Genomic DNA, 13750 nt, shown 5'->3' with positions numbered 1-13750 from the left:
GACCTGGGTCGGTAATACTTGTAATACATTAAAATGTAGTATGATACAAGTACTATCGGGCGAATGGCTGTTTATTCCAAAATTTCTTCTTTCTATTAAAAGAATGAAAAATTGAGTTGATCCTATTAACACTTTCTATTTTAATTCACATTAATTTAATCGTTATGCTACTTGCGAGTAGGATATAACCTAACAAGCTTATAAACTGATACGATAACTCATGGCGGCGCCAGTTCCCGCTCGCACTTGTAGTTCATATTTTGTCCACACCTGTCGCTGAAGTCGCATACGTTTCAGGTGGTGAAAATTTTTAATGATATATATTGAATTAAGTAGACAACGTAAGACACGCTATTCTTGATTCGTTCTATGTCAATAATTTATTAAGAAATAAAATAAAATTCGTATATAAAAGTGAGTCATAAATGTTTCTTTCATCATATCAGGTTAACCATTCTGAATGATTTTATCGTTGTTTGTTTTTGATTGTTTCGAGCCGATTGGCACAAAGTAAAATATTTTTCAAAGAATTAAATAAACAAATCGATATAATCAATTTTTGCGATAGTAATAACGTCCTAATGAAATTCTATTATTTTTTCTTTCTAATGAAATTTCTTTATCTTTGCAGATAAGCTACTTGTGTATGTGATAAAACGTGTTTTTAAAATCGTGAAAAGATCTAATTTTCTTCAATAGAAAAGATGACAACGCTCAGACCTTTCACATGTACTGATTTATTCAAATTTAACAACGTGTATGTAAGCTATATGAGATATTCCAAACAATATCACGTTCTAACCTCACATTTTCTTTCATTCTGACATATCACGTAGGATTTATGCTATAGTTCTTTTATTTTCCAGAAATCTAGATCCACTCACGGAAACTGTATCCTTTTTTCAAATATTTCAAATATTCATGAAAATCAATTCTCAATATTATATATATATATATATATATATATATATATATATATATTACCTCAGGATTGTACAGATTGTTTCCTATTTCTCTAGCAAAATTATATAAACGTAATTTACAAGTGAAAATAAGAAAAAAATATTCTATGAAGTTTGTTTGTAAATATTTTGTTGTAACAAAGTTGTAAGAAAATAGTAAATGCAGCCTGAATATATATGTAACACCGATAATATAAAAAGTCGATCAAGTTTACTTTGTATGTATTTACAAGATATTTATTGTCTTCTAACAATTCATTATGGTTATAGTAGTTGGTTTTCAGTTATAGTATCACAGTAATATCTTGTGAAGTAGCTATCAAATTGTCAAGGGTATGAGAATATTATGAGAGAAATGTTTTATTTATACACAAATATATATATTTTTCTTTAATTTTATTTTTATAGTATGGGTTATCCTTTTATATGCAATACCTGGCACATTGGCCAGAATATTTCCAAGTAGCTGAATCACCAAGCGGTGAAATTATGGGATATAGTAAGTACAAAGATATTATTGTATGAAATAACATTTATATATTATACCCAACAGACAACTGTACAAAAATGATACTGATTTCAATAAAATTATGATATTCTTTCTAATACAATGTTGCAGTTATGGGAAAGGCGGAAGGTCTTGCAGAAAATTGGCATGGTCATGTAACAGCTCTTACCGTTTCACCTGATCATAGAAGACTCGGTCTTGCAGCGATGTTGATAAAATTATTAGAGGAATTATCGGAAAAGTAAGCTTTTAGATAATAGAGAAAGAGAAATAAACGCGAAGCGATAAGTAGCTAATTAATTGCTTATGCGTTTTGGTTATAGGAAACAGGCATACTTTGTGGATTTGTTTGTCAGGGTTAGTAACAAAGTAGCTATTAAAATGTATCAGCAATTGGGTTATATTGTTTACAGAGTAGTATTAGAATATTATAATGGAGATCCAGATGAAAATGCTTATGGTAAGTATTTAATTGGCAAAGTAAAAGTCAATTTTTAATACGTTAACTATTCTATCTTTTTTTTTTGTATATATTTTAAAGATATGAGAAAAGCACTTTCAAGAGATGTAAATAAAAAATCGATAATACCACTAACGCATCCTGTAAGACCCGAGGAAGTCGATTAATTTTAAGGTATATAAATGTATTAAGAAAGAGAGGAATAAAGGAATATATGCATTATATTAATTAATCTTCATTTTAAAGATGATTTCTATTAAATTAAAGGTAAAGGTACAGGTTTCTCTTGTCCGCAGATTCAAGCAGTTTATTTGCTTTTCTGTACAATAGTACAATGTTTCCTGCTTGTCACCGCTCATGCCTTTATGCGCCACTTGATGCGAATAAATAATAAATAGAAATGTATGACGGTAGGCTTAGTAGAATACTATAGACAGCCTCCTGACGTACAGAGGCATTTTTTCCATGACAATTGTTATTTACCGGCTGTCTCTGTATCGATTCTACTACATTTAAAAACTTAAGCCTAATATATGATATTTACAGAATGAATGATTTCACTGCATCATGATACAAAGGTGCTAAGCACCTACACAATATTATTTAGTTTGCGTATTATAAAAATTAAGGACAAAGTGTCGTTCTTGCATATCTTTGTACTGTTTCCAGTATTCTGAGGATCTCGAATAATTTATATAAATCTTTAATGCGCCAAACGAAGCTGTGCAATAGATTCATTCGTCTATTCTGTTCAGGGAGGCACGATCATATTCAGCCTATCTCAAATAATATATCAAATTATAGAAGTTTTGTACGTATTGCACGAAAGCCCTACTTTAACTTTATATATTCGCTTGTGTTACTAAAGAGAAGGAAGACATTAACTAGTTACGTAGGACACGTCAAGCGGGTACAAAACTTCTATAAAAGAATGAAATTAAAATCAAATGTTTTTGCACACGTGTATTATGCAGGAACGATGCTAAATGTTAAATAAAATATGTTCCCCTTTACATCTATTTGGTCGTGTCTTTATATAAACAAAGAAATATTCGTTTACATATTAAATAAATATAAACTATGAGACTAGCTATTATCAGAATTATGTAATAATATATAAGAAATTTGTCACATTACTTTTTGTAGAAAAAATCTTTTTCGAGGTCCGTGGTTAGCGTCGACAAAATTATAGCTTCATTTTATATTCTTTATCCTCGCCATTCAGTATTCATAATCATTTAAGAAATAATACGATACGCGGAAGAAAAATTGTCAAAATTCCTCCAAATCAATAGCATCTCAAAAACATCTTTGCTCTGACAATAGGAATTCAGTTCAATTCGCACCATTTTTAACTTGATTTCACATACGAGTTGTACAAAAGCTGTTGTATTACTGCACTTTGTTTGGCAAGAAGTATATTTTCTTTTTTTTTTCTTTTTTTTTCGACATGCTCTCATATCAGAGAGAAGGGTATCGCATATTATATTTTTATGTATTTCTGTGTATTTCTTTTTCTTTTCTGCTTTTTTTTTTTGTTCACTAAATTTCTAAACACATTCAATAATTCTGATTAATATATATGTACATAGTACGTGACACATCACATAAATTTAGTATTTTATACTAGAGATTCGTATTTGGTATATAAATAGGGTAGCAAAACGTTTCCGCACGATGCTCAGCTTTAAAATGAAACTATTCGATGTAATTAGACATACTAATTAGGCAGTGTTACAAATCGATTCGAGTAATTTCAGTCATTCTGTTGCACCATATACATGGTACATGGTCTCTGTGCTATATGCGCCGTTAAATATTTACATAAAAGTCATCTACAAGCTTCCATTCTAATGTACACAAAACACAACCAAAATAACTGCTGCACTCACTGCTTTCGCTCTGTGCTATCCGATATACCATTTGCACAAATAGTTTGTTTTTTTTGTTTGTTCGTTTTTCTTTTCTTTTCTTTTTTTTTTCTTATAATACAGGTAATACCTTCGTATATAAAGTTAGTGCCTTGACAATGTCAAACTTTCAATAAGTCGATAAACACATTCTTTCACACCATTCTCAAAAATAAGCCAACCAGTCTTTCTAAGGTCTTTGGTGATCTGGAGTTGATTTCAAAATATCCGGTTGTGTTGGAAGACAACTTGAACCTAGAATAAACGTATTAAGTAATAAGCAATATTTAACGTGTCGTTTTATTAAAATAAGATGAGTAGTTATTTACGAACCAGTAGCGGGTCTAAGAGTCGATTTTATAGATCTGTGTGAACCATTGCGTGTCAAAGTATTCATTTGTGGAGTACCAGGTAAAGCGTGTCCAAGTGCATTCATGTAATCAGCTATTAGCAACGTTATCTCTAATATCTGTAATGCACATACATACATACAATACGCGCACAGACGCACAAAGAAATACAAATTATTGTTATTATTAATATCATATCTTTTATCTGTACGAATATTAGTAAAAATCCGTACCTTCGGTTTGGAAAGAGCGAAAAGAAGTTTTTGTTCGGCGGCACCTTCGTCTGGGCAAGCAACGAGCATAAAATCGTCTAAACAGCCTCCGAAAGTGACTATATTTGCGTAATTATAACGGCACATTATTGCCATTGTTTGTAGCTCGAGTAACGTTACACTATCTTCGTTAACTGCTATCCATACGGTTACTGGATCTGTTTGTTTTAGCTGGAAAATATTTGTTTTCGATGACGTCATACATAACATACATATATCTTTTTCTTTTTTTTTTTTTTCCCTATCAACGATGATATTTACTTTTGCTTGATAAAGTGTAGCTCCGAAAAAAGGCCACTTTCTGGTACATGTTAAATATATACGAACACAATCCAATACACTGCGTCCTCTTAAAGCGATCCATTTTTCTTGAAGTTTCTCCTGCAATTCTCTGCATGACAATGGAGGATAAAACATCAGTGAAACTTTAGAATATTTTAAAAATAACCGTGCATATGTATGTGTGTTTATATACACACACATATACGTATATGTACCTCAACTGATCACCAGTGATGTTAGTCCGATAGCGTATCGGAAAAAATTTATCCAATGCTTGAAGTACGAGATGATGTGGATTGCTTCCAGGACCACTTCCACGTGCTTTATCATTATTGTATTCTCCAAAATCGATCTGGAATATAACAAAATATAAAAATCAATTGTCTCCTGATTATAAAGACGAACTTTTTCTTAAACAGACCTGTGCCATCAACGACGCAAGTTCAAAAGCAAGATCACGGTTCAATGGGAATTTCCCTTGTACTACTTGCTGATTCACTTGATAACACAATAATAATCTTTCCCTATCGGTTTCCATTTTAGCTGCCTGTCGCCAATAACATCGTGATTTGTACGTCAATTGTATGACTCTGGTATTTTCGAATTTACCCGATCTTTTTTCTCGTAGAGCTGTCTCCCATTTCGAAATAATATCACAAAGCTGAAAAGACGAGATAGACAAGGATTTAAATTCACTTTATATCATATCAAATATTATATATACCTAGCCCAACATATATTCTATACCTTTGCTTGAAGATCGATAAAATGTTCAAGATCTTTTTCTATAGGATCGTCGCTGAACAATGTAAAACCAGATTGATGTACATCCCGACAACCAATTTCTTGGTTCAATGTATTTATAAATTCCTCTATCGTGGTACTGCCATCGAAGCTGACCACTTGATAAGTGCCATTTAAAAAGTGTACAGGAATAGCATGCGGCAAGGAATGATGATACGGATTCTTCATCAATATTGAAAGTACTTCCATACGCGATGGTTTTACTTCCCTACCACCGTTCTGTAAAGTTCTTTCTAAAGCTCTTTCGCAATAGGCTGCGTATTTGCCACATTCCGTTCTAAAGAAAAAGGAAAAGAATTAATAAATGAATAAATCGTTTCAAGCATCGTTATCAAATGCAATAGAAAATTATTGAAGAGAGAAAGAAAAAGAGAGAGAGAGAGAGAGAGAGAGAGAGAAAGAGAAAAAGTTCATATTTACTTGCTATCAGCATTCCTTTGTAAATGTAACTTCAAGTACCACAAGAGACGATTGTTCCTTGGTAAAAATAAAGAAACTGCCAGAGCAAGGAGCTGCCATCCTTGGATAAGAACGTACTGGGCAGGATTAGTTTTGCAATCCAAGATAGTAGATGTCGAATGGCCCTGCGTGAGCGGAGGACTGTGAGAAGACGAGGCCGTCGATTGTGCGTCCGCATTTTCACCGCTGCCATTTGCCGCGGGACTTTGCGTATCGCAGGTGAAGAGCGATTGCGTGGCGCAGAGGAGGAGCTGCTGCAATGGTATGCTGGCATACTACTACATTCCTGTACTGAACCATACCTATTCTATCGTCTACGTCTTCTCGATCAGACGTTAATCATTAGTTTTCTCGACATATATCTTTTTAAGAAGCTTTCATTTTCCAGCACGATTTTTCAAAACTTTATGAACAATTTTAAATACTATGGAAACTTGATACGATATATATATATGTATATGTATGTGTATATATATATATATATATATATATCGTTCAAATAAGAAGCAACAATTCATTAAGTCTCATGATTGTATTCTGTGCAACGTAGAATCATTTCTTTTTTTTTTCGTCTTTCTTATTGTCAATTAGTTAGTATATTATATATAAGTGATGGGAATTGAACTATATCCAAACGTAACTCTATATGTTAATCACAATAAAACGCATGGACCGTCAGATCGATGAATTAATAAATGTGGATGAGATAAAAGCGCTTGAGGCCATGTGAGTCTAATTTCTTGTTTTTTTTTCTTTTTCTTTTGCTTTTTTTTTTCTTTTTTTCCTTCTCGTTTTCTTTTTACAGCTTGAGAGGAGAAAGCATTACCCTTGAACTCATTTAGAACGTAACAAATGAACATGATTTTTATTTTCATTTTATCAAGCTGTATTATAAACACATATGATGTGTGTGTGTATATATATATATATATAATATGTATGTATATATATATATATATTACTCGACGACGATGCGGATTCGATAATTTTATCATATCTTGCATTTCTACGATGATAGCTCCTCGTGGAAGATCTAGCCTTAGTTTTATTGTAAAAAAATTTTCGTTTGTTTTGTTTTGTTTTGTTTTGTTTGCTTGTTTGTTTATACGGGCGATAAAGATCTAATTCTCTAAGCAGCATTCAAAACAGAGAATATATCTTAATGAGCTATTGCAGAAAAAAAAATATTTGAGATAGAGATAGAGAGAGAAAAAAAAACAAAACAACAATCTAAAAAAGATGTTTTTCTGTGTGTGGTTCTTATGTACACCAACATACCATTCTGCAAGTGTGTGTGCCGCAGAACGTATTTTGACAACTGTTGTTAGGATATACGATGCGAAACGCTTTTTCTTTTCTTTTTTCTGTTTCTTGTTTTCTTTTTTTTTTTTACGAGACGGAGAAAAAAACAGGAGAGTGGTTCGATGAAAACGATTGAGATGATAAAAATGGCGTTTGCACGATTAATTGTCGAAATATGTTCGGCTCACATGAAGGGCGTCAGGGTGGGTGAGGTGATCGGGTATGATGTATAAATATTAAAAAGTACAATTTGTATATAAAAAAAAACAAAAAAAAAAGAAAAAAAAATGATAACAAACAAAAAAAAACCAAAAAACTTATAACGTAATAATAATATCCAGAAGAAAAAACAAACGCATGCGGTTTAGATATATAAGAGCCTAGGAGCAGCACACTCAAAGCGGCAAATGAAAATGAAATATGAATGAATGTTAAAACTAAAACTTTTCTTTTTTTTTTCTTCTTCTTTTGTTAAACTTCGTCAAGTATTATGGCGAGGAGAAAATACGCAGCATGGCTATGTTAATCGATAAGTTAGTCTTTCTAAAAAGATAGAAAATAAAATAAGATAATGCCAGACTAAGTTTATATCTCGCTTGTATAAATTGAACGATTACGTATAATACTTGACTAAGCGTACCCAATGTACCATTTTTCTTTTTTTCTATCCCTTTTCACATTAAAAGCACATTAAATTTTTGAACGTTTCACGATGCATATTTTTTTTTCGTTTCTTTTACAATATAGAAGCTACTCATACGAACCAAGTAAACGTGTATATATATATGTGTGTATATATATATATGTGTATGTATGTATGTATGTATGTATGTATGCATGTATATATATATGTATGTATATATTTGACAAGTTGCACGATCCCAATCTATGTCAAAAAATGGTACAGGGCAAAGAGTGTTTGTTAAACAATAAGCAGGACTTACAACGCGCGCAGTACCCAGCGACACAAGTCTGGCGGCCTTTTTTACCTGTACGCCCAAACGGTGTTGTGTGTGACGACTTGTCTGCTTTACCAATGCGCATATAAATTCCGATTGAAGTTCAGGCTGATCTAGGCATTGCTGTAACGCATTTTGTGCCAGAACCACGTGGTAATCAATGCCTGCCTGTTCTACCGCCACCGACATAAACAGCTGACAAGCCTGTACAACGGTGTGACGTTAGTTTTGCGTATGAAAAAATGTACAATGTACAATGTACATCTATCTATTTATCTATCTATACAGATATTGCTAGCACCAACCTTGAAAAGTTTAATAGCTTCTGTTTGCAAGGCTTCGGATGTCAGACTAGTTAACGGGCTGGTAATGTTTTCCTTCGTGTGAAGCAAAAGAGGATGTCTCCAAAGTACACAGCTAGAATCACCGTCGGTCTCCATTAACCTCTGCACCAACTGTTCGTACTGAGTTCCCGCGCTTGGTCCACCACCAGAGACCACCGTCAAGTGATAAAGCCAATTGTCTTTATCCTGTTTGTGAGGCATTAAGAGATAAGTAGGACCTTGATGAGTTGGAAAAATTCCAATCGTTCTCTCGTGAGGACACTCGGCGTCTCTTTCTTCGCTATCGCTGTCCGACACGTGTTCCACTTCCTCTACTCTGGCGTCTCTCATATTTATCTGACCGATAGGATTCTAACGAGGGTGTAAAAAAAAGAAGAAATTACGATTAAAAAATACAATTAATATCGATAATTGAATTTTATCACCTTTATCGAGTATAAAACTTACCGTGTCGTTAGGGCACTTAAAATACAGGAACATTTTTCCAATTAGAACGCACCAGCACTTCTTAGCATGGCCATTTTTGACTTTCGTCAACCAGCCCTGTATCGTGGGCTTATTATCTTCCTTACTCAGAAGTAATTTGGTCGCGTTCCGCCTTTGTACATTCTGTAGAACTCTTATCCAGTCTTCCATCGTCGCAATGCAATCTGCAGTAAGATAGTAGGTCTTTTTACCGGTAGCTATCTCGAACGTAGCAGCACCTTCCGCCCTGTTTATCCTGTTCGGACGAATAAAATCCGTGAAATGAAATGGACGAAGCAACAAAAGTAACGTGAATCAAAATCGTGTCAGCATTCTTACCTGCACACTTCGTCCAATACAATTTGGCCCTGAGGTTTTCTATTCACGTCGTTTTGACTCTTCCAATAAGTAAGCACTCCGTTCTTTAAAACGAACCATCTCTTACGCCAAGTTTTCAACTTTCCACCGAGTTTCGCCAAGTGTCCTGTCTTTTCCAAAGATTCTTGTTTCTTTGGACTTTCTCCAGAAACTCGCATCAAGAGACTGGGCATGCTTGATTCCAGTGACGTAGAGCTAAGTGCGTCAGGAGGTATGGCATAATCTTCGGACAAGCCTGACTCAAGAGAGGTGTCTACAACAAGGAAATTGTCGAAGTTGCCGGGAGGTTCGATACCTCTTCTAAACGAATCACAACATTTAAGGGAAACAAATGGAACGGTAAATTATCTGGAAGCTCACCACGTTTTACGCTTTTGCTCGGAGATCCGCTAGAGCTTCTTTTAGCCGGGCTCAAACTGCTCGTCGTTTTAACGCTTTTCGATGGACTACTACCACTACCGAGAGAGGAATCGGTATTATCCGACGAGCTGTTGGTAATTCTGGTATTGGTTTCCGTTTGATTCGGATGTTCTTCCCCGTCCGAACTATCATCGGAACTATCACCAAACGGCATGGATCTGATTTGGCTGGCACGGCCTATAAAAAAAAAAAAAAAAAGAAAGAGAGAAAGAAAAAGGAAGATCTTAGCAATCTCGTTGTCAATGAAAAACTATTGCAATTGGTGCAATTTAACAGAGTATATTTACCTTTAACTGTGGCATATACCGGTACCGATATATCGCAATAGCCTTGAGAATTGTGTGCCGTTAAATTATGTCCCGTAGCTTGAGAATGTTTCGACGAGCTCGTTGTATTGGTCATCGTAGATGGTGCCGATTCTTCGTTCGTTGGGGGACCGATGCCAAGGCCACCGTCTGCCACCTACGTGGTAGGACACAGGAATGCGTACAATGGAAAATGGAACGAGAGAAAGATTATTTAAAGAAAAAGTTCTGGAATGTCCGTCTTCCATGTTGAGAAATATGTTAGACGTGTAGGAGTCTTGTAGGAGAGTTTACCTGATATATCTTTGCTTCCCAACTGGGAAATCTGTGGAGTGGAGGTGTAGGTGGTCTGGGACCTTGTCCAGTGTTCTGTCCCCAATTCATTCCTTCTCTACTTGGCGTATAAATCTCCGCGTAATCGTGCACAGCCTCGGAGCTTCCACTGTCTCTGCTTGTCTCGGAAACACCTGGTATATTTGGTAACATGACCAGATTTTCCACAGCTGCCGCCAGTTCCTCGGAGAGTAAGCTACAGAAGAAAAAAGGAACGAGTAACAAGAATAGAACGTTTTTAACGAAAACGAAAAAAGAAAAGAGAAAGAAAAATGAAAAAAAGAAAAAAGAGAAAAAGAAGAGAGAGAGAGAGAGAGAGAGAGAACGGATTATATCGTCAATACGTGCGATCAAAGAAAAGCACGTGCGTGAGCTAGCGGTGATGTTATCGGTAAAATTGATTTTCGATCGAGGGGAAAGGAAAAAAAAAGCGAGATTTCGAAAGTGACAAGTCGAGAGATCCCCGCAGAAAGTCCCAGGACGTTACAGGGTACCACGGTTCGGAAAGTCGGGCGCCGCTATTACGTCGTGAGACCTCCCAAGGAGAATCGGGATACGTTTTATACGACGAATTCAAATGATTAGATTAGCAAAGTGGTTATATATCTATTACGAACGGATAGGGATAAGGATAGTGGTAAAGAGTAAGGGAAAAGATAGTATCGGTGTCTAATTTATGCGGCGAGCTCTACCTCGAGTCCATGTTAGTGGTTGGTATTCCACGTTGTATGGTTCCGCACGCGGAAAGATGTCTTCTGTGCTTGCTACCGGTCTGAGGCTCGGCTACGGAACTCTGAACGTTTTCCGGTACGGCCTGAGGCGTCCCTTCGAGGCTTTCCGATCGTCTACGCAACGTTGGATCTACTTCCAAAGACAGCGATGCCCTCGTAGGTGCCTACGAACGAAAATTCGAAAGATCGATCGATTTTGATCGAATAAAATTCCTGTCAAAGTAATCATATAACAAAAGACACGTAATATTCTTTATTAACTCACAGGTGGTTTCAGGCCGATATTGGTTATGTGATTACGCAATAACTCGAGTTGCTGATTGCACTTATTATTCTGTTCTCTCAAATGTTGATTCTGTTGTTCGAGTTCCCGTAGCTTATTGGTCACCCATTCCTTTATTCTCGCGGCTTTCGCCTCTACTTGTCTCGCATCTTGCAGTCTTAGTTGTCTCTGCGAACGATCGAATAAAAGGATCGAGTACAGGAGATAGCGCGCGTCTTATCGATTTTCGTAGAAGTAATATCAACGATAAAGTAATATTACGATATGAATCAGCTACGATATATGATATGCTCACCTGTTCCTCGACCTGGGTCTCTAATTTCGAGATGCACGCACAGTGGACGTCCTCGAGCTTGTCATTCTGTGTGCCGGACGTTGACGGCAACGAATGAGGCGGAGAACCAACGCCGGATGTGCTCAGGCAGTATTCACCCTTCACAAGCCGCTCCTCCATCATCCGTACCTTCGAAATAAAACTATCATGTTTCTTTCTCGTTCGATCTTATCACGAAAATATACTCGTTACGATTTAGATCGGTCTAAACGATCAAATCGAATTGGATCGGCCCGGGTCAGATTAGATTGAGAGATTGAGAAAGAAATAGAGAGAGAGAGAGAGAGAGAGAGAGAGAGATAGGAAAGGATCCAACGTGTGTACGCATACTCGGTACTCATCGAAGGGCCACCGCGTGCAAGTGGTGTCTTGCGTGCTACCCTCGTGCACCCCTTTATAAACGTGCTTTTCGGTTCGTAGCAGCTGTCAAAAATCGATATCGCCTTAACGCTCGACGTAAAGCGACGCAGAGCGGCGACAGAGCCGCGTCCACTAGCAAAAGGGGAGTATATCGAGAAAATCAATACGCCAACAGTGAAATCCTCTGGCCGAATGTTTTCCTCTCGCTTCCTGCATGTGTTCTCATATCGATCTTTCTCTCTCTCTCTCTCTCTCTCTCTTACTCTCTCTTTCTCATTGTCTCTCTATCTATCTATCTATCTATCTCTCTCACTCTCTCTCTCTCTCTCTCTCTCTCTATATATATACTCTATCCATCTTTATCTCGAAAGATGTTCTCGAACGACTATCCAAGAAAGTAGGATCGATACACACTTTTTCTTATATATTTAAACAACAAAAAGAGGTAATATCTCAAGTCGATCTCTAGAACCCTTTCAAGTTCACACTTTGTTTCTCGAGTACCCTCGAATGGGAGGACTAATGATAAAAAGGAAAGGAACGGGAGTTCCAAGTCCTGTCGTTTCCCACGAACGTTTTGCAGCCCCTTCTTTTTGAAAGAGAGAGAGAGAGAGAGAGAGAGAGAGAGAGAGAGAGAGAGAGAGAGAGAGAGAGAGAGAGAGAGAGAGGGATGGAAAGATAGGCAACCCCACGCGTTGCTCCTTTCTCTCTCTCTCTCTCTCTCTCCCTCTCCCTCTCTTTCTTTTTCTCCCCCCCTCTCTCTCTCTCTTTCTCTTTCTTTCTCTTCGATTTTACACCCTACCGTCCTCTTTACCTTCGATTAATCGTTCGAAAAGGAATTAAAACGAATCCTCCAAGTTGGTCCAGCCTTACCCAAATTGTGAGAAGCCATGGTAACCGAACGTTCCTGGACCTACTACAGCTTCCCGATTTCAATTAGAAAACCTTCTTGTAAAATGTATGAAACACTATGTGATTCTGATCTCGTATTTTCCTTGTTTTTTGTTTCCTTTTCTTCCTTTTCTATTTTCCCTTCTGAATACACCAATCACTTTCGGACGAAGGAAGGAAAATTATGGTGGAGATAAAAAAGATAGAAGAGACAAAGAAGAAGAAGGAGAAGAAGAAGAAGAAGAAGAAAAAGAATATGAAGAAAGAGAAAGAGAAGATGATGATGATGATGATGATGATGATGATGAAGAAGAAAAAGAAGAAGAAGAAGGAGAATACAACCGTGCTGCCTTCGAGATCGAAGCAAACTGAACGAACTCGAAGTACATAAACCGCGGGGGTTTCCTAGAGGCGGTGAGTCACGTTGGCTCCTGGCCAATGGGAGAATCGATGGTGATACCGTAGGAGCCGTATGCATACACGCGGCGCAGCACACCATCCCGTGACGAGACGATGACCCTGAGAGAGAAGGAGAGAGAAACAGAAAGAGAGAGACAGAAAGACAGAGACAGAACAGAGACAGAGATAGAAAGAGAGAATCAGGGAGCCAGTCGTCATTTCTTCTCTCTCTCTCTTTC

General features: G+C 36.7%; 2 protein-coding genes across 11 annotated transcripts in view; one reads left to right on the top strand and one right to left on the bottom strand.

Moving 5' to 3' along the window:
• The first annotated feature begins 30 nt into the window (after positions 1-30).
• Positions 31-2152, top strand: LOC127062309 (N-alpha-acetyltransferase 20). 7 transcript variants are annotated; one of them, XM_050990279.1, is made up of 7 exons: positions 31-446; positions 632-757; positions 837-891; positions 1371-1461; positions 1582-1711; positions 1794-1930; positions 2012-2152. In XM_050990279.1, exons 2-7 carry the CDS (start codon positions 705-707, stop codon positions 2095-2097), a joined length of 552 nt encoding a protein of 183 aa, XP_050846236.1. In that variant the 5' UTR covers positions 31-446; positions 632-704; the 3' UTR covers positions 2098-2152. The 7 variants fall into 7 exon arrangements, with proteins under 7 accessions (XP_050846236.1, XP_050846235.1, XP_050846234.1 ...); XM_050990278.1 differs by having other exon boundaries at positions 31-510; XM_050990277.1 differs by having other exon boundaries at positions 32-414.
• Positions 2153-2164: 12 nt separating this feature from the next.
• Positions 2165-13750, bottom strand: part of LOC127062296 (uncharacterized protein CG43867) — a 107255-nt gene continuing 95669 nt past the window's right edge. The window contains exons 4-21 of one of the 4 annotated variants that reach the window (XM_050990228.1): positions 11823-11990; positions 11510-11695; positions 11206-11408; positions 10475-10709; positions 10163-10337; positions 9816-10052; positions 9417-9708; positions 9060-9333; positions 8574-8963; positions 8254-8472; positions 5969-6261; positions 5492-5825; positions 5166-5405; positions 4960-5096; positions 4724-4853; positions 4424-4633; positions 4174-4309; positions 2165-4095 (exon numbers count right to left, since the gene is read on the bottom strand). In XM_050990228.1, coding sequence (XP_050846185.1) covers positions 4031-4095; positions 4174-4309; positions 4424-4633; positions 4724-4853; positions 4960-5096; positions 5166-5405; positions 5492-5825; positions 5969-6261; positions 8254-8472; positions 8574-8963; positions 9060-9333; positions 9417-9708; positions 9816-10052; positions 10163-10337; positions 10475-10709; positions 11206-11408; positions 11510-11695; positions 11823-11990 — 3924 coding nt within the window. In that variant the 3' untranslated portion in view covers positions 2165-4030. The remainder of the gene's footprint in view (positions 4096-4173; positions 4310-4423; positions 4634-4723; positions 4854-4959; positions 5097-5165; positions 5406-5491; positions 5826-5968; positions 6262-8253; positions 8473-8573; positions 8964-9059; positions 9334-9416; positions 9709-9815; positions 10053-10162; positions 10338-10474; positions 10710-11205; positions 11409-11509; positions 11696-11822; positions 11991-13750) is intronic. The other 3 variants (XM_050990230.1, XM_050990229.1, XM_050990232.1) reach the window with 3 other exon arrangements.

Source organism: Vespula vulgaris, chromosome 3 (genome assembly GCF_905475345.1).
Source record: "Vespula vulgaris chromosome 3, iyVesVulg1.1, whole genome shotgun sequence".
NCBI classification, from domain to species: Eukaryota; Metazoa; Arthropoda; class Insecta; order Hymenoptera; family Vespidae; genus Vespula; species Vespula vulgaris.
The sequence above is the reverse complement of the archived record's forward strand: the minus strand, read 5'-3'. Positions and strand labels throughout refer to the sequence as shown.

Excerpts from the sequence above, each read along its gene's own strand:
- LOC127062309 (XM_050990279.1), top strand. The coding sequence starts at position 705 with ATGACAACGCTCAGACCTTTCACATGTACTGATTTATTCAAATTTAAC. Across the intron at positions 892-1,370 it reads TAGATCCACTCACGGAAACT|TATGGGTTATCCTTTTATAT; the intron begins GTATCCTTTTTT and ends TTATTTTTATAG. Across the intron at positions 1,931-2,011 it reads TCCAGATGAAAATGCTTATG|ATATGAGAAAAGCACTTTCA; the intron begins GTAAGTATTTAA and ends TATATTTTAAAG.